We start from the raw sequence: 19,098 nt of genomic DNA, 5'->3' as shown, positions 1-19,098 counted from the left end.
GGGCGGGGGGGAAGAACCGGTTCGGTGACATCATATCGTCACCGCTACCGGCTCGGCCGAACCGGACCGAACCGGGAGGAACCCACCACTGGCTTAATGAGATCGGGTCAACATGGAGTAGCTTCATTTGTATAATTGGCTAAGCAAGGTTTGCTGTCGTGGTTATCGTTATCCGGCGGTATTGTGCAAAAAATCCCAGAAAAAAGGAGACATTTAATAATCAGGTTAAGCATGTTGCACGATTACCATCTACGGATTACGGCTAGTTTTGAAGTCGCAAATAGCTTCCAATTTATGCATTCAATAATCTCCCTTGATCGTCTCAGTTTCTTTCTCTCTCTCTCTCTCTTTTTTTTTTTTGGTTCTGTTGAGAAGAATTTTTTTTTTTTAACTGTACTTCTTTGGAAAAATAATTAAAGAGAGAAAAACGGAATTATTTTCTCCTCTAAAACAGAAATGCAGCCTTGAGGCAATTCAGGGAAGTTATTCCTTCACCACCAAAGGCCCAGCTGCGATTCGATAAGAAGTAAATTGGAAAAATCCCAATTAAGTGTCAAAAGGATGTTTTGCCGAATTTTAAACCAACTCTGGACTAATTGTTCCAGAATGAGCATTACCACGGAGCACTGGGCACGCAAATCTGAATAGCAACAAGACGCAGAGAAATTTCTCCTGCCATTTACCAGCGATTTGGATTCTTGGAGCCCAGATTGGTGGCTGGAGGGAGGCAATTTCTAGCGACAGGTAATCCCCGATTTACAACAGTTCGTTTAGTGTCTGTTCGAAGTTACAACGGCACTGACAAAAGTGACTTATGACCGTTTTTCACACTTATGACCCACGGCCACGAGATCAAAATTTGGATGCTTGGCAACTGGCTCATTATTTATGATGATGGCAGTGTCCTGGGGTCATGTGATCCCCTTTTGCGATAAGGGGCTGCCACAAAGAAGAGGGAGTCAAGCTATTCTCCAAAGCACCCGAAGGCAGGACAAGGAGCAATCAGAAGTGGGTTTCAGCAGGTTCTGACCAGTTCTGGAGAACCGGTAGCAGAAATTTTGAGTAGTTCGGAGAACCGGTAAATACCACCTCTGACTGGCCCTATCCCCATCTATTCTCTGCCTCCCAAGTCACAGCTGATCGGGAGGAAATGGGGATTTTTATTTATTTATTTATTTTATTTATTATATTTCTATACCGTCTTTCTCCCGTAGGACTCAAGGTGGTGTACAGTCAAGAAAAATATAGATACACAAACATCATAAAATTGCTAATTAAAATTATTATTATAACATAGTTTGGCCCAATTAAATAGAACCTAAAATTAGATAACATTTTTAAAACATTCACATGTTCATATGTTTAGCCCCGCCTGTTGGAACATCAGGGTTTTGATGTTTTTGATTTTGATTTTGATCAAAATCAGGTTTTGATTTTGCAGTAACCTTCTCCTGGATTGGGAAGGGAATGGAGATTTTACAGTATCCTTCCCCTGCCACGTCCATCAAGCCATGCCACACCCACCAAGCCACGCCCACAGAACCGGTAGTAAAAAAAATTGAAACCCACCACTGGAAGCAAAGGGTGGAAACTAATCAAGGACAGAAGCAACTTATGAGAAGCAACATCACCGAACCGGTTCTGCCCCCTCCCCCCCCCGCATCATTCTTACCTTTTATTTGGCCCCACCCCCAATCTATTGCTGCCTTCTGAGTCCCAGCTAATGGCTAGAGGGAAAAAAACTGTTTAAACTCTTGCCATGGGGCTTCAAAGGGCCGTCCTACAGCTGATCAGTGTTAAAAGAAAACAAATGAGTAGACCAGTGCCTGCAAAAATAAATGGGTAGACCAGTGCCTGCAAAAAATACATGAGTAGATCACTGCCTGCAAAAATACATGAGTAGATCAGTGCCTGCAAAAATAAATGGGTAGACCAGTGCCTGCAAAAAATAAATGGGTAGATCGGTACAACTCTGCAAGCAGTTAAAAGCCTGGTAGACCAGTACCTCTGCTAAATCCTAAATTATTTATTTATTTATTTATTTATTAATCTAATTTTTATACCGCCCTTCTCCCGAAGGACTCAGGGCGGTGCACAGCCAAGTACCCATATAAAATTTAAAAACTATTTAAAAACACATTAAATAATTTGGCCCCGACGTCACATGACCATCAAGCCACGCCCACAAAATAAGCCACGCCCACAGAACCGGTAGTAAAAAACATTAGAACCCACCCCTGCATTAAGCATATCCCGTGAACGCAGGCAGGGATGCATGTCACAGGCAGGACTATAAAGGGGAAGGTTTTAATTAAAGGGGCAGAAACCCCCCCGTATAAAGCTTTGGGGGCTGCCCAGCTGACAATGCAATTGCTCTGTCTTGAGCCTTCCATCCACATCAAGCGTTTTCCATTCGGAGATGTTTATTTATACGACGGCAGGACAATATTGAAAGCGTTCGGTTGTGCGGAACTGATAGACGCATTGTTTGGGTCCTTGCCGACAAGTGAAGCAACGACAACAACCAAAAAAAAAAAAGGAGCCAATCCAAAACAAAGCTTTTTACTAGCCAAGCGACTTCGACGTTCACGGAGACAAGGGGGACATCTTAGAGTAGATGAGCAGACGAAGCTAACGCGTTGGGACAGAGTGCGCCGGAAGGCAAGACCGTCTCTTGTCCCAATTGTCAGCAACCAGTCAGATGCCGAAAGAAACCCATCAGCTGAGAGTTTGTTGTGGCGCTTCGGCCTCAGAGAAAAGCCAATCCCGGGAGGTTAAAAATAGAAGTCTCCCCCTCCCCAAATTGATGCCATGTCTTCAATTAGGATTAGAGATTAACAGAGTTGAAAGGGACCTTGTAAGTCATCTAGTCCACCCACCACCCACCCACCCAAGCAGGAGAACCCTACAGATGACAGATGGAAGTCTAGTCTCTTCTTGAAAACTTCCAACGATGAAGCTCCCACAACCTCCGAAGGCAACTTCTGTTCCATGGGTTGATTGCTCTCACTGTCAAGAAATGTCTCCTTATTTCCAGGTTGAAACTCTCCTTGGTCAGTTTCCATCTATTATTCCTTGTCTGGTCTTTGGGTGCTTTGGAAAATAGCTTGACCTCCTCGTCTCTGTGGCAGCCCCTCAAATATGTTCTGCCCCAGCTCCGGATTCCCAAGGATTGTGACACACACCAACGGTCCTTATCAAAGTTATAACGTACCAAGAATAAACAAAGTCCAGCAAAGGTTGGCAACCAGCCCAGAAAACAAGATACGATAAGACACTCACTCTCCAAAATGCTCTGTAATAATTACACGTTGTTTCCAGCAAAAGTTACTAACTGCATGTGACTTAAATAGGCTAAGGGAGTGGCCAATTATCCTCAAACCTTAATCTCAAGGAGACCTCCTCCTCCTGAGTAGCCACTCCTGCCTTTTGGTAGCCTTGCATGCTCGAGCATTAAGGAGAGGCTCCTCCACTTCACTCTCTCCACTTGAAGGAGCCTCTGGAGGTTCTGAAGGCCCTGGCTGAGTCTCTGCCTCTGGTACCACATCTTCTTCAGCCTCCTCGCTGTCCGACGCGAGCGCCGGCTGCTGGCGCAACCCCACACCAGCCTCCTCATTGTCGGGATCAGCCACAATCCGCGCAGGCCGCTGGTGGGCCACAACAAAATATTGGAACACTGCTATAATTTCTCCCCTGGCCCTTCTCTTCATTAAACTAGACATACCCAGTTCCAGCAACCGTTCATTGTATGTTTTAGTCTCCAGTCCCCTAATCCTCTTGCTTGCTCTTCTCTGCACTCTTTCTAGAGTCTCAACATCTCTTTTTATATTGTGGTGACCAAAACTGGATGCAGTACTCTAGGTGTGGTCTTACTAAGGCTTGATAGAGTGGTATTAGCACCTCACATGATTTTGATCTCAAGGAGTCAACAACTTTGCCGGTCCTCCTGAGGGCCTCCTTTGGCTGTTCAACTATCGGGCCAAAGGAAAAGAACATGCTCCGTGCAAACCCAGCATCTCCATCCAGAATGGATCAGCTCCAAAAATCCATCCAAGCTTTAATGGGTTTTTTTTGAGCTGACCAGATGGGACCCGGCTGGATGGAATCAGGAACTGGACTCAGGATCAAATGTTGGCTTCGTACATCGCTAACTTTGGTTCGCCGTTCAAAGCAACGGTTCCACCAAACAAAACATGAAGCGTGACTCCAACTGAGAAGGACCAGGGTAGAATCTAGGATGGGGTGGACAACTGTGGCAACTTTAAGGCTTATGGAATTCAATTCCCAGAATTCCTGAGCCAGCCACGCTAGTTCAGGAATTCTGGGAGTTGAAGTCCACGGGTCATACAGTTGCCATAGTTACCCGCCTCTGATCTAGGACCTGTCATTCCCAACACAGCCACGCCCACTTTGCTCTAGAAATTGTCATACAATTACTAATGGATTGCAATGAACGATTAAGTAGTTCTAATCAATCTGTTCATCAAAGCTTCAGCAGAGGATAGCTGTCCGCAATATTTTCCTGTTATTTTTTTTCTTCCAAAAAATAAAATGATGCATGTAGATGGGGTGGGTGAGAATCAGTGGTGGGATTCAAGTAATCTAACAACCGGTTCTCTGCCCTAATGATTTCTTCCAACAGCCAGTTTTCCAAACTGCTCAGAAAGTTAGAACCGGTTCTCCCGAAGTGGTGCGAACCGGCTGAATCCCATCACTGGTGAGAATAATCATTTGAAAACAAGAAATACATACGTCCACAATACAGAATATAGAATAACATGGAGATTCTCAGTCATCCAGATCAGGATTGTCCCAAAGGTGATTTTTTTTCAAGAGGCAACAGGACTTTCTGGTTTTTCTTCGAAGATGTTTCACTTCTCATCCTAGAAGCTTCTTCAGCTCTGACTGGATGGTGGAGAATGGACGGATTTCTACTTCTTGCAGACTCCTTTCATTCTTTTAGTGGGTCATTAAGGTCACGTGGAGGTTTAACTGTGTCATCAGGGTCACCTTTGCACCACTCAGGTGACCCTGAGGACACAGATAAACTTCCAAGTGGCCGTTCGGGGCTCTCTAAAAAGGATGCAAATGTCCAGCTGTCTGCAAGGAGTAGAAATCCTTCCATTCCCCACCATCCAATCAGAGCTGAAGAAGCTTCTTGGATGAGAAGCGAAACGTCTTCAAAGAAAAAAACCCAGAAAGTCCAGTTGCCGCTTGAAAAAAGCATCTTTGGGACAACAGAATTGGAAGGGACCTCGGAGGTCTTTTAATCAAGTCCAACCCCTTGCTCAGGCAGGAGACCCTAAACCCATGATGGCGAACCTATGGCATGCATGCCACAGATGGCAGGCAGAGCCATATTGGTGGGCACCTGAGCTCAGCTCCGGCCAGCTGATTTTCAGGCCTTCTGGGCCCACCTGAAGTCAGGAAACACTCTGTTTCCGGCCACCAGAGGGCCTCTGGAGGGGTGGGGAAGGCTGTTTTTGCCCTCCCCAGGCACCTAGAAAGGCTCTGGAGCCTGGGGAGAGCGAAAAACGGGCCTACTGGGCCCACCGTGCCATCGTGTGCCAAAAGAGGGGGGAGTGCAGGGGGTCATGCGTGCATGCGCAGGTGGCTGGGCACGTAGAATTATGGGTGTGGGCATGCGTGTGTGCGACCCCCTCCCTATACACCCCGCTTTTGGCATGTGATGGCACGCGATGGCAAAAAGGTTAGCCATCGCTGCCCTAAACCCCCGACAAATGGCTCTCCATACTCTTCTTGAAAACTTCCAACAATGCAGCACCCACAAATTCAGGAGACAAGCAGTTCCGCTGGTTAATTTATTTATTTTTCCCTCACTGTCAGGAAATTTTCTCCTCAGTTCTAGATTGCTTCTCTCCCTGATTAGTTTCCATCCGTTGCTTCTTGTCCTGCCCTCAGGTGCTTGGGAGGATAGGTTGACCTCCTCCTTCCTATGACAGCCCCTCAGAGAGGGCCTACTCGGGGTGCCGTCGGCCAGACAGTGTCGGCTGGCGACCCCTACGGAACGGGACTTCTCTGTGGGCGCACCTACCCTCTGGAATCAGCTCCGGATGGCCCCCGACCTTCACTCTTTCCGCTGCGAACTAAAAACGTGGCTATTTCCCCTGGCTGGCCTGGACTGATGGGGGTTTTTAAAATGGATTTTAATTGATTTTAGGGATTTTATGTGTAACTTTTAACCAGGAGCTTTTGTTTTATTTTTCTGTTTTATTGTTATGAGCTGCCCTGAGTCCTCTCGGAGAAAGGGCGGCATATAAATCTAAACAAACAAACAAACAAACAAACAAATAAATAAATATTGGAAGACTGCTATCGTGTCACCCCCTAATCCACAAATTACAAAAAACGCCAAAAGCTTCCGGGCCAGGAAATCTGAGCTTGCAGGATCTTCTTCAGCTCCATCCGGCTATCTGTGGAGCATCACACCACCTGCCCATCTGCCTCGAGATTTCTGTCCTAAAAAGCCTAGAGACACAGTGTTTCTTTCCAAGCGTTTTGAGAAAGCAAGCCAGTTTCCTTGCTAAGCGTCTGCCCAAGTTTCTAGCTCTCATGCCGGTTGGCAGGAAGCCTCTCTTGCCCTGCCAGTATTTATTTCCTGTATCAAAGGAGGCAAACTTGTTTCCCGCTGGCACAAAACGAGAATATTTTCCCCGCTTTAATTTCCGATTTGGAAAAGAAACGAGACAGTGCGGATTCCACTTTAAAAAAAAACAACAACAACAACCACGGAAAATGCTAAGGCCCCGTTTGAATTTTATTTTTTTTTTAATTAAATCGATCAACTCTCAAGCAAAGGTTTTTCAAACTTCTTTGTCCCGGTTGAAAACAAACATGCTAGAATACAGAAAATGCATCTTTGGCAATAGTCTTAACCGAATAAATCCTCCTGAAGACATTTAATCCTTATTACAGCCTCAGAGCCTGGGCTTATGGCCCAATCCTCTATTTATTACGGAGTAAAATCTGTTAGATTCCTGTTATGCTGACCAGCCAATTAAGCCTGCAATAGATCTGCCGATTTTTCGGTTGCAAATCTGAAACATTTCTCCTAGGAAATAAAACCGGAGGGGAATTCAGCTGGTGTGCATTTTTTTTTGATTAAGCCAACATAGCGCGGGGGGATTTCAGGCTGAAAAGTCGCTGTTTGAAAATATGCCTGCGGTGTACATTGAGTAGCATGCATTCTGTGTTATGTACTCCTAAAATGCTTAACCAGGACTGTTATGGACCTAGTGACTGCATTCCCATTAAAGCTTGGTTAGATTTGTAGTGGGGGGGGGGTTAATGTGTTGTGCGAACTCAACTTGCCCTGTAACTCCATCAGGGCATTGTGCCAATGGATTAATTCCTTAATCGGGGTAAGATATTAAATGAATATCATTTATCGCCTCCCCAGGATGTCATCATCATTACCTTTATCTGATCTAAACGACGCTAAGCTATATTAGGAAACTTAATACATAAAATGCGTTCATTGAGATATAAAAGACATTCAGGGCAAGCAACTCCATCAAAGGGCTTCAAGTCATTTCAATATCGAATCTTTTCCTGCTTAAGGCGAGTCAACAAAATTCCAAATCTATTTTAAAACTCTTTTTTTAAAAAAAAAAAAGATCTGGAACATATCTATATATTCTATTTTCACTCATTCCAACCGAAAAGGCAATGAATTGGAAGCAGTTAAAACTCATTAACAACAGCAAAAAAGTCAAGGAACAAATAAATCACCGCATCTCGGCGCAAAAGTCAGTTTGAAAGTTAAAAGTCTGATTCAATAAAATGTTCTTTTGTCTTTTCGCAGAAAGTCATTGTGAAAGTTAAGCTTGTTTCCTTTGGCAAGGAGTTCCGCAGGCTCTTGAGGATGAGAAAAGAGAAAGAATGCAGGTAGTCTTAACTTAGCAACAGTTCAATCGAAGTTACAACGGCACTGAAAAAATTGACTTATGACTGTTTTTCACACTCACATTTGGCAACTGACTCATATTTATGACGGTTGCAGTGACCTGGGGTCATGTGATCCCTTTTTGCGACCTTCTGACGAACAAAGTCAACGGGGAAGCCAGATTCACTTAACAACTATGTTACGAATTTAACTGCAGTTATTCACTTAACAACTCTGCCAAGAAAGATCGTGAAATGGAGCAAAATTCACTTAACAACCATCTTTCTTAGGAATGTTAAGTGGTCGTAAGTGAAGGATTACCTGGAGTTTCCAAGGTTGATAAGAGTGAATTAATTTTTTTTCAATTGCCAGAATCCATATTTCTCGGTCATCATTTCAGCCAAGATTTCGAGGAGTTTTTCTTAAAACTTTTAACAGATTTTTAACTGATTAACAGAGTTGGAAGGGACCTTGTAGGTCATCTAGTCCAACCCCCGTCCAAGCAGGAGACCTTACACCATTTCTGACAAATGGCAGTCCAATCTCTTCTTGAAAGCCTCCAGTGATGAAGCTCCCACAACTTCCAAAGGCAACATCTGTTCTATTGGTTGATTGTTCTCACTGTCAGAAAATTCCTCCTTATTTCCAGCTTGAATCTCTCCTTTTTCAGTTTCCATCTATTATTCCTTGTCTGGCCTTCAGGTGCCTTGGAAAATAGCTTGACCCCACTCCTCTCTGTGGCAGCCCCTCAAATATTGGAAGACTGCTATCATGTCTCCCCGGTCCTTCTTTTCACTAGACTAGCCATGCCCAGTTCATATAACCGTTCATCGTATGTTTTAGTCTCCAGTCCCGTAATCATCCTGGTTGCTCTTCTCTGCACTTTTTCTAGAGTCTCAACGTCTTTTTTATAGTGTGGTGACCAAAACTGGATGCAGTATTCTAGGTGTGGTCTTACTAAGGCTTGATAGAGTGGTATTAGTACCTCACTCGATCTTGATTGTATCCCACTGTTAATGCAATTTAGGATTGCACTGGTTTTTTTGGCTGCCACTGTATGTAGCCCCCTTCTTACTCTCTATTGGGATGTCCACAAGATATAGTCAAAAAAGATTCGATGGTGGCCACCATGGTATAATCAATGCTCTATGGTGCACATAAAAAAACAGGCAGCTTTTGTGGGAAGGGGGGGTTGGCCATATCTTGGAGACCCCTACCACCTCCCAGTGGAAAACTTCTCAAAACTTCAAACAAGAGGGCCATTTGTAATTGTAACAGAATAACGAAGTTATTTTTTTTTATATACTGTGGTGAGCAAAACTGGATGCCTGGCTGCATATGATGCCCCATTGGACAGCACTGCTTCTATCTTTATTTATTTATTTATTTATTTATTTATTTATTTATTTATTTATTTATTTATTTATTTATTTATTTATTTATTTATTTATTTATTTATTATATTTCTAGACCGCCTTTCTCCCGTAGGACTCAAGGCGGTGTACAGTCAAGAAAAATACAGATACACAAACATCATAAAATTGCTCATTAAAATTATTATTATAACATAGTTTGGCCCAATTAAATAGAACCTAAGATTAGATAACATTTTAAAAACATTCACACGTTCGTATGCTTAGCCCCGCTTGTTGGAACATCAGAGTTTTGAGGGCACGGAGGAAAGCACGGAGATCAGGGGTATTTCTTGCCTGGCACCGGTAGGCCAATTACAAACGGGAAGTTCACAGCATCGTTTTTTGAGATCCCCGTCCGTGGGACGTCCAGAAATCCAAAATCTCTCAACAAATTGTTAAGCTTCCCTTGCTGATTTTCCCCGTGGGGTTGCTACAAGGACCAGCTCAAAAGCCGAGAGGAATGGGAAGGGTGAGACGCTCCTCTGAACAATGGATTGGGTTACCGTTACGATAGTTCTGGGATCTGGAAGTCGTAGCCACGGAGGCTGAAGCTAGAAGGATGAGAGAAATAAACTCTCTGCCTTGTGAATTATCGAAGGACAAGACGGTCTGTATGTTAAACTGAGGACCCAGATTGTTGGGGGGCAAATAGTGTTGTGGTCTGCCAACAGCCTGCAGAGTTGGCAGCAGAGTCAGACAGTGAGGAGGCTGGGGAGGACCATGGGCCAGCTCGGACGAGGGCTCTGTGTTGGAGGCAGAGAAAGGGCCATCTGGGAGGTATGTGCTGCCTCCGGAGCTTCCAGAGTCGGACCTCAGCGAGGCAGAGGAACAGGGGGAGCCTGTTCCCAGTACGCGCATGCGCAGAGCTGCCAGAAGGCAAGACCAGCTAAAACAAAAGGGATGACTCGGGAGATGATTGCCCCCCCCCACATAAGACTTAAAAGAGGAGCAAGGGCATGTGGGCCTTTGCAGGAAGCAACGTTTGTTCATTCGGTTCAGTTTAAAGCCTGAAGCTCTGTTTGATTCTGGACTCCATGTGGCTTTGCCAAGTAGGTCTTTGGCAGAGTGTCAAGGGAGATAAAGGTGGGTGATTATCCCGAAGGACTTCTCCCAAAGGACTCTTTACAACTAATTGGGACCCATCTGTGAATGAACAGAATTCACAGCTGTTGAAAATAAAAGAGGTTTTTGGGACTACTCGTGTGTTTTAATGACTCAGGAAGCCTAGGTCAGAACAAATAGGCTGACTCTGTAAATCGCTTAGAGAGGGCTGTAAAGCAGGGGTCTCCAACCTTGCCAAGGTTGGAGACCCCTGCTGTAAAGCCCAGTGAGGTGGTATATAAGTCTAAGTCTCATTGCTATTCTGTGTGAGCCTAGATTCAATCCCTCGCTTTCAAATGGAATCAAACTCATGAAAGGGAAGAAGTGTACGTTCCGGTAGTCCTCGACTTACAAGCACAATTGAGCCCAAGTTGCCTTTCTGCGGCAAAGCACGACGACGGCTGTTAAGTGAGTTTTGCCCCCGTTTTATGGCCTTTCTCGCCGCAGTCGTAAAGGGAATCACAGCGGCGGTTAGTAACATAGTGGCTAAGTGGCTTCCCCACTGACTTTGTCAGAAGGCCACAAACGGTGATCGTGTGACACACACACACACCCCTGCACCTGTCGTAAGTATGAGTCTGGTTTTGATCACGTGACTATGGGCCTGCTGAAACAGTTCGAAGTGCGAAAAACGGTCCCAAATCACTTTGTTCAATGTCATGTTGACGTCGAACGGTCACTAAACAAAACAAATGTTTATAAGTCAAGGACAACCTATGATTCAGTAGCCTAATCTTTCTTATTTTCCTCCCTCCCTGCCTGTCTGCCTTCCTATTTGATACACCCACTGTCAGGTTTCGATGTCATCTCAAATAAATTGCACTCCCAAACAATTAATCTTTGCTGAAATATTCCATTTATTGAGTACGACAGATCTGGCCCCGACTTCGTCGTAGCCGATACTAACTCTCTGACCCCCAAACCCTTCCCTTTCCGTTCCCCAATTCTCATCTTCTCATTGGCCATCTTCCAAGTCAGTCTCCCCAGCTTCTGACCTCAGCCCACAGGAATGTCCCCCTCCCATCCCATCTCCTAGGGGATATTATCTACAGAGAAAAAAGTAGGTAAAAAGTCAAGCCTCGTCTTTTTATGGCAGCATCAGAATGCTGACACCCACACATATACATATACATATACCAGGGGTGAAATCCAGCAGGTTCTGACAGGTTCTGGAGAACCGGTTGAGGAAATTTTGAGCAGTTCAGAGAACTGGCAAATACCACCTCTGGCTGGCCCCAGAGTGGGGTGAGAATGGAGATTTTGCAATATCCTTCCCCCAGGAGTGGGGAGAGAATGGGGATTTTGCAGTATCCTTCCCCTGGAGTGGGGTAGGAATGGAGATTTTGCAGTATCCTTCCCCTGCCACACCCAACAAGCCACACCACACCCACCAAGCTACGCCCATAGAACTGGTAGTAAAAAAATTTTGATTTCACCACTGACATATACATATACATATACATATACATATACATATACATATACATATACATATACATATACATATACATATACATATACATATACATATACATGTAGGTCTTTGGTTATTCGGGTTTTCTCCCGCGTAAAATTGGAAGTTTCTTGGCAATGTTTCGATGAAGTCTCATTCGTCATCTTCAGGCTGGTGTTCTTGGCTTCGTGCTTCTAGGAGCAAACAGCTGCGATCACACACATTGCTCCTAGAAGCACGAAGCCGAGAACACCAGCCTGAAGATGACGAATGAGACTTTGTCGAAACCTCCACTTTTACGCGGGAGAAAACCCGAATAACCAAAGACCTACATACAAACACCCGCGAAAACCTCAGAAAACATACATATACATATATACAGCAAATTCTTTCTAGGGTTTTCTTTTCTGTTCCTTTGTTATTTCCTCTTTATGTCGGTTAGTATAGAGAAGTGGTTTCTTGCCTTCACCGTATTTTCCCCACATAATAGGTTTCTTTAAAGAACGGTACCCCCTGAAGTGAATGGCCACATAAATCTCTTATATAATTACGGCTATTCCATTCATATGTATTCAAAAGTAATAACTAGCGTCTTTCAAGAAATGTTAACTGTTAACATTTTTAAACTTAAAGAAAGAATAATAATCATCATCATAGTTAATCATAGCCATGGTTTGAATATGTCTTGCTCTTTCCATTACTTGATTGTTTGGCCTGAGTATTTTAAACTAAATTGCAGAATATTATAAAAGAAGAAAGATTCCAAAGGTATTTGGAAATAAACCTGGTATTTATCCATACAGATAAATAAAGTTCTGCTTTTCCCAGCTTTTCCTACTACCCTCCAGTAGGGCAGGGACTACAATTCCCAGAGATCTTTGCTTATTTGCAGTCCCATCCTTTCCCGCCTAGAATAAGTTTATATGCAGAAGGGAGACTATTGACACTACCACCCAACAGAGTGATGTAGCTATACAGGTCTCATACAGGTAGTCTTTGACTTAATGACCATTTGTTTCACAATCTTTTGAAGTTACGACGGCACTGAAAAAAGTGATTTATTTACAACCAGTCCTCAGAAAGCTCAAACTGCCCAAGGAGCTGCTGATCTAGTTCTACAGAGGAATGATTGAGTCTGTCATCTGCACCTCTATAACTGTCTGGTTTGGTTCTGCAACCCAACAAGACAGAGAGAGACTTCAGAGGATAATTAGAACTGCAGAAAAAACAATGGCTACCAACCTGCCTTCCATGGAGGACCTGTATACTGCACGAGTCACAAAGAGGGGTGTGAAAATATCTACAGACCCCTCACATCCTGGACATAAACTGTTTCAACTCCTACCCTCAAAACGACGCTATAGAGCACTGCACACCAGAACAACTAGACACAAGGACAGTTTTTTCCCCAAACACCATCACTCTGCTAAACAAATAATTCCCTCAACACTGTCAAACTATTTACTAAGTTTGCACTACTATTAATCTTCTCATCGTTCCCATCACCCATCTCCTTCCACTTATGACTGTGTAACCTTGTTGCTGGTATCCTTAAGATTTATATTGACTGTTTCCCTATGACTATCATTAAGTGTTGTACCTTATGATTCTTGAGGAACGTATCTTGTCTTTTTATGTACACTGAGAGCTTCTGCACCAAGACAAATTCCTTGTGTGTCCAATCACACTTGGCCAATAAAAAAATCTATTCTATTCTATTCTATTCTGTTCTGTTCTGTTCTGTTCTGTTCTGTTCTGTTCTATTCTATTCTATTCTATTCTATTCTATTCTATTCTATTCTATTCTATTCTATTCCATTCCATTCCATTCCATTCCACTCCACTCCACTCCACTCCACTCCACTCCACTCCACTCCACTCCACTCCATTCTACTCTACTCTACTCTACTCTACTCTACTCTATTCTATTCTATTCTATTCTATTCTATTCTATTCTATTCTATTCTATTCTATTCCATTCTACTCCATTCCATTCCATTCCATTCCATTCCATTCTACTCTATTCTACTCTATTCTATTCTATTCTATTCCATTCTACTCCATTCCATTCCATTCCACTCCATTCCATTCCATTCCATTCCATTCCATTCCATTCCATTCCATTCCATTCTATTCTATTCTATTCTATTCTATTCTATTCTATTCTATTCTATTCTATACCATTCCATTCCATTCCATTCCATTCCATTCCATTCCATTCTAGTATCTACTACCTATCGCAGCATCCCCACGATCATGTGATCAAAATTTAGGTACTTGGCAACTGCTATGTATTTACAATGGTTGCACATCGCTCATCTCAACATGTTCATAGTGCATAAAGAAGTTGTTATGGTATCCACCAATCCACAGAAGAAGAGTGAGAAGCACCTGCAGCTTAAATTTTTAAAAATGATCTGGATTGAGAGAAAGATTTCCTGACCAGCGCTGAAGGGTCTTTTTCCTATCCCTTCTAAGATTGACCACCGAGGTACTCAGGATATAAGTATGAAACAAGTTGGGAATTGAGAATATTTGTAGCTTGGAATTGAACTGTGGGGTCTTTGCTGCTCTCTGAGCTTCATTGTTTTCTCGCAGACCTTTCATTACCATATTAGGTAACACGATCAGTTCTGGTGATGTTACCTAGTTTGGTAATAAAACACAACCAAGCTCAGAGACCACCAAGGATTTCAAAGTTAGGAATCTTTTCTCCCGAGTATCAAAACATAAGAGCCATGAACTGACCACGCTGAACGTATGATGGATACAAAGACAAGCTAGATTTTTGTCGACGTTCACATGCAGGGCACGAGATCAACCATCGTAGGGACCACTGTTTAAAGGCACACCATCTCTGATATCATCTCTGATACCATAAGTAACTATCTTGACTAGTAACCATTGAGAGTCATCTTCTCCTCTATCAATCATCCATCTTGGGTTTGTCTAGTCTAGGGAAAAGAAGGACTAGGGATGACGTGGTAGCAGTCTTCCAATATTTGAGGGGCTGCCACAAAGAAGAGGGGGTCGGCTTATTTTCCAAAGCACCAGAAGGCAAGGCAAGAAAAAAAAAATGGATGGAAACTAATCAAGGAGAGAAGCAACTTAGAACTAAGGAGAAAATTCCTAACAGTGAGGACAATTAACCGGTGGAACGGTTTGCCTTCAGAAGTTGTAGGTGCTTCTATACTGGAGGTTTTTAAGAAGAAACTGGACGGTCACTTTTCTGGCATGGGGACAGGGACTCCTGGTTGGGCAAAGGGTTGGATTAGAAGACCTCCGAGGTTCCCCCCTTTCAACTCTGACATTTCTGAAATCTCAGTTGGGCCACTCTTGTGCCTTGCGCTCGCAATTATTATTATTTTTTAATTTGATTTATATGCCGCCCTTCTCCGGAGACTCAGGGCGGATTTAAAGTGCGTTAAGCAATAGCCTTCATACTTTTGTATATTTTATACAAAGTCAGCTTATTGCCCCCACAAACTCAATTTACCTACCTTAGAAAGGATGGAAGGCTGAGTCAACCTTGAGCCTGGTGAGATTCGAACTTACAGTAATTGCAGACAGCTGGTGTTAATCACAATGCTATTGGTCTGCTGAGCTACCAGGCCCCTTTTCCATAATTTCCATAATTTGATTTCATTTTTGTGTGTGTGTGTGTGTGTGTATGAAGAGAATTGCCCTTTGGTCTGTTCTTACTCGTCCGCCTTAGTTTGATGGGAAAAACAGACAAATTTGGGAGAACTCACTGAGACAGATGATATTCTGAAAAAATAACATTAGAAAGGGGGGGGTATAGATAAACATGGTGATGTCAAGCAGAAGGAACTTTCTGAGTGCAAGAGAACATCTTTGCAGCCAGACAAACACGCCAATGCCGAATGCAAAAAGATCAGTCTTCAAGCTTAAACCACGCAGGCGGAATTTTAGCCCACGAAGACAAATAACTACGCAGCACAGATTAATGTTATTTAACCTGAGTTACCACAATGGATCCAGAGTAGGGTGTTTTCCCCCCAACCTTAGAATTAAATAGACATTCTGCAGACACATCTCCTGATTCCTGAATGAACCCATTTTATGGATGTACCCACGGCACTCGTCACTAAACAGTCTAGGTTCGCGGAAGCCACTAAACTCTCATCCTTCTCTGGGTTAAAATTAACCTTGCACCGTCCATAACCTTGGTGGGTTTAGAAGAACGATGCGTGTTATGCTTGAGTGTCGAAATAAGCTTGGCACAGTTTGTGGATGCAGCCTGCAGGTCTTGAGCCCAACCTGACCGACTTGGCCACGTGAACGTTGCCATCGATGCCCAATAAACAAGATACAAAAATAATCCCTGCCTTTTTCCTGGATCAACCACTGAATATCCAGAAAGGAAAATTCCTCTGAATTTAGATCACGCCTTAGAACAGGGGTCTCCAACCTTGGCAACGTTAAGCCTGGCGGACTTCAACTCCCAGAATTCCCTAGCCTAGCTGGCTGGGAAATTCTGGGAGTTGAAGTCCGCCAGGCTTAAAGTTGCCAAGGTTGGAGACCCCTGCCTTAAAACACGCTGCAAAAGGCACGTGCACAAATGAATCTACGAGAGGAGAAAATCTCGAAGGGAAGGGTTTTTTTTCTCTCTCTCTCAAATGAGAAATGTTGAGGGATGGCAGATCAACATTTCTATGATTGTCGTTGAGTTCAATTAAGCTATTCCTACTAAAATCACCGTCTTTCTCTTTTACACGGAACTTGCCTCCCTGTGAAAACCTTGCACGCTCTCTGGCTTGACTTTCATAACTGAGAAGCTCTTCTCATAACCAAATTCTTGAAGTCCTCTTGGCTTCCCAACCCACCTCCCTTTTGAAATGCCACCAACCAACAAGAGATTTGCACAGCAAGTCAATGTCTTTTTCTTTCTTTCTTTCTTTCTTTTTCTTTCTTTCTTTCTTTCTTTCTTTCTTAATGCCAGATAAAGATCTCTGGATCTTCTTAGGCCAATTTTTTGTCGTTGTTGTTCTGTTCCATTATTAATTGCGTAAGGCTTTTCCAATCTGTATGTTAGGGATCTGCGCTAAGAAGGCTTAGTGGATTTGAAGAATGAGTTATTCATGTGTAAGTAAAAACTCATAGATACCCTATGCGATTATATCGACGTTACAGGTTTCCTTCTTCACCTCCCGGGCAAACTTTCTGCAACTGTTTCTAGGATTCTACTGTGCTCATTCTACCCACGTCAACAGTGTAGAGTTACTCCAACTAACTCAGAGGTAACTCCTGAGAGAAAAGAACCGGTTATTCTCAGTTCCAGAGCAGCCAGAGAAGGAGGCTGGCTGGCGTCTAATCAGTTACGAGGCATGTGCCAATAAGGAATTGAATATAATACTTCCAATTGGCATAGAACAGTTACTCCCTTCGCCAGACAGTGCCAGAGTTAGAGGGGACCCTTTCTGAGAGGTTTACTCATAACATACACACATCTTGCAAAGCCAGCCTTTTCTTTTGCATGCCTTTATTTTTCACTTGCCCCATTCGACTGCTATCCACCCAACTCTCACTTGGTTACCCTACAAAATACCCACTCTAAGCTAGGACCTCAACTCAGCTTGGAAGTACGCTTCAAAGCCTCCCTTTCTATCTTCCTTCTTCCTTCCTTTTTTTTTTGCACCCCGGAGTAGAAAACCCAGTTTGCGAATCTTGTTAATCGGCTGGGGTTCCCCGCCCCAACCTCCCACCCCCCGGCCCTTCCTTTCGCCTTTTTCTGATTTCTGGGATGGCAATTGATATTGGGGAGACGTGGGGGGTGGGGTGGGGGGGTGGGGGAGAGAGACTGAAGGTCTGCTAAGGAGAACGGTTCCTTGGCAACGGCGAGTCTGCCCTAGCATGCTAATTGCGCCGGGCTTCGGCCGTAGCTGGCGACGCGGGGTGAGGCGGGAGGGCGGAGAGGGAGAAAGCGAACGAAGGAGAAAACAACCTAACGAACTGCTGGAGAGCTGTGGGGCCATGCAGTCCCGCGAAAGCCGACCGTGCAATTGTGACCGTCCAAGAGCTGCGATACCCCACGCCAGGAGGATCCAGGCAGGAAGCAGGCAACCTAACTGGGCTCGGCTGAGCGCATCCCGCCCACACACACACACACACACACAGAGAGAGAAATCCCCCTCAGGGATCGTTCAGGTTCCTTGCTACCACCTCCTCTCTCCCCCCCCCCAATCCCCATTCTCCACAGGGAGCACCCAGCATTTTCCCCAGTCCATAAGGATGCCTGGTCCCGGTCCACGGGAAAACGCAGCCGCCTTCCTCTCCATCTCACCCCCCCCCCCCACTTTCCACAAACAATGAAGACAGACTTACCGATGGGGGTTTTGGAGCCAATACAGCCCATAATCGACGGGGGCAATTTAGGATGGAGGTAAACCGTTGCTCCAGACCGCAAACATTGCCACAATACCTCATGGGCCAGCAACTGGTAGGTAAACCGGGAGCCGGTGGATGACAGCGATGATTCCCTTTTTTCCTGGGGGAGAAGGGGGGGAGGAGGTTTGAGCTGCTGATTTGCCGCGAATGCCAGAGAGGTAGGTTGAGAAAACGCGGGGGCGCGCGCGGAGGCGCGCGCACTTTCACAAACACTCGCGCACACACGCACACACACACAGCCTCCAGGAAGCGCTCTGGCTCGCTTGTCTCCTCCCCGCTTCGGTTTCTGCCCCCCTCGACAAGCTGGCGTCTCGGGGACTTTGGGGCTGAACCGCCTGCACGTTCGCCCACGTCACTGCTGCTAGCGCGAGTGGCGGGCGGTGGGGTGGGGGGAGAGGGGGAGAGAGAGAAAGAGAGGGAGGGAGGGAGGGAGGGAGAGAGAGGGAGGGAGGGAGGGAGGGAGGGAGGGAGGGAGAGAGAGAGAGAGAGAGAGAGAGAGAGAGAGAGAGAGAGAGAGAGAGAGAGAGAGAGAGAGAGAGAGAGAGAGAGACGGGTGGGTTGACGGCTGAAACGGCGCTCTCGCTTTCAGCACTTTGGACAGCGGCGAGCGCACATGCCGGTTGCTTTCAGCACCTTGGACAGCGCCGCCGGCCCTGCAAACGGGCTGTGGGAATGGAAGGGTTCCTGAGCCAATCTGTTTTGCGTCCGCGATGGATCTCAGCAGTTGGGTCAAGCTTTAACCAAGCCTCAGCTTTGGGTACCACGGCTCCTGAAAGTGGGCTTTGAAAGGGCTTTGATCCTCCCTCCTTCCCCCA

The 19,098-nt window shown here is 44.8% G+C and overlaps 1 protein-coding gene across 2 annotated transcripts in view; it reads right to left on the bottom strand.

Annotated features, from left to right (window-relative positions):
• The window catches only part of FAM131A (family with sequence similarity 131 member A), a 100,292-nt gene extending 81,689 nt beyond the window's left edge, over positions 1–18,603 (bottom strand). Inside the window, exon 1 of one of the 2 annotated variants that reach the window (XM_060682872.2) lies at positions 18,221–18,603. In XM_060682872.2, coding sequence (XP_060538855.2) covers positions 18,221–18,251 — 31 coding nt within the window. In that variant the 5' untranslated portion in view covers positions 18,252–18,603. The remainder of the gene's footprint in view (positions 1–18,220) is intronic. The other variant, XM_060682873.2, reaches the window with a different exon arrangement.
• Positions 18,604–19,098: the final 495 nt, after the last annotated feature.

Source organism: Pantherophis guttatus, chromosome 6, assembly GCF_059756535.1.
Source record: "Pantherophis guttatus breed Tessera chromosome 6, ASM5975653v1, whole genome shotgun sequence".
Taxonomy (NCBI): Eukaryota; Metazoa; Chordata; class Lepidosauria; order Squamata; family Colubridae; genus Pantherophis; species Pantherophis guttatus.
The sequence above is the reverse complement of the archived record's forward strand: the minus strand, read 5'-3'. Positions and strand labels throughout refer to the sequence as shown.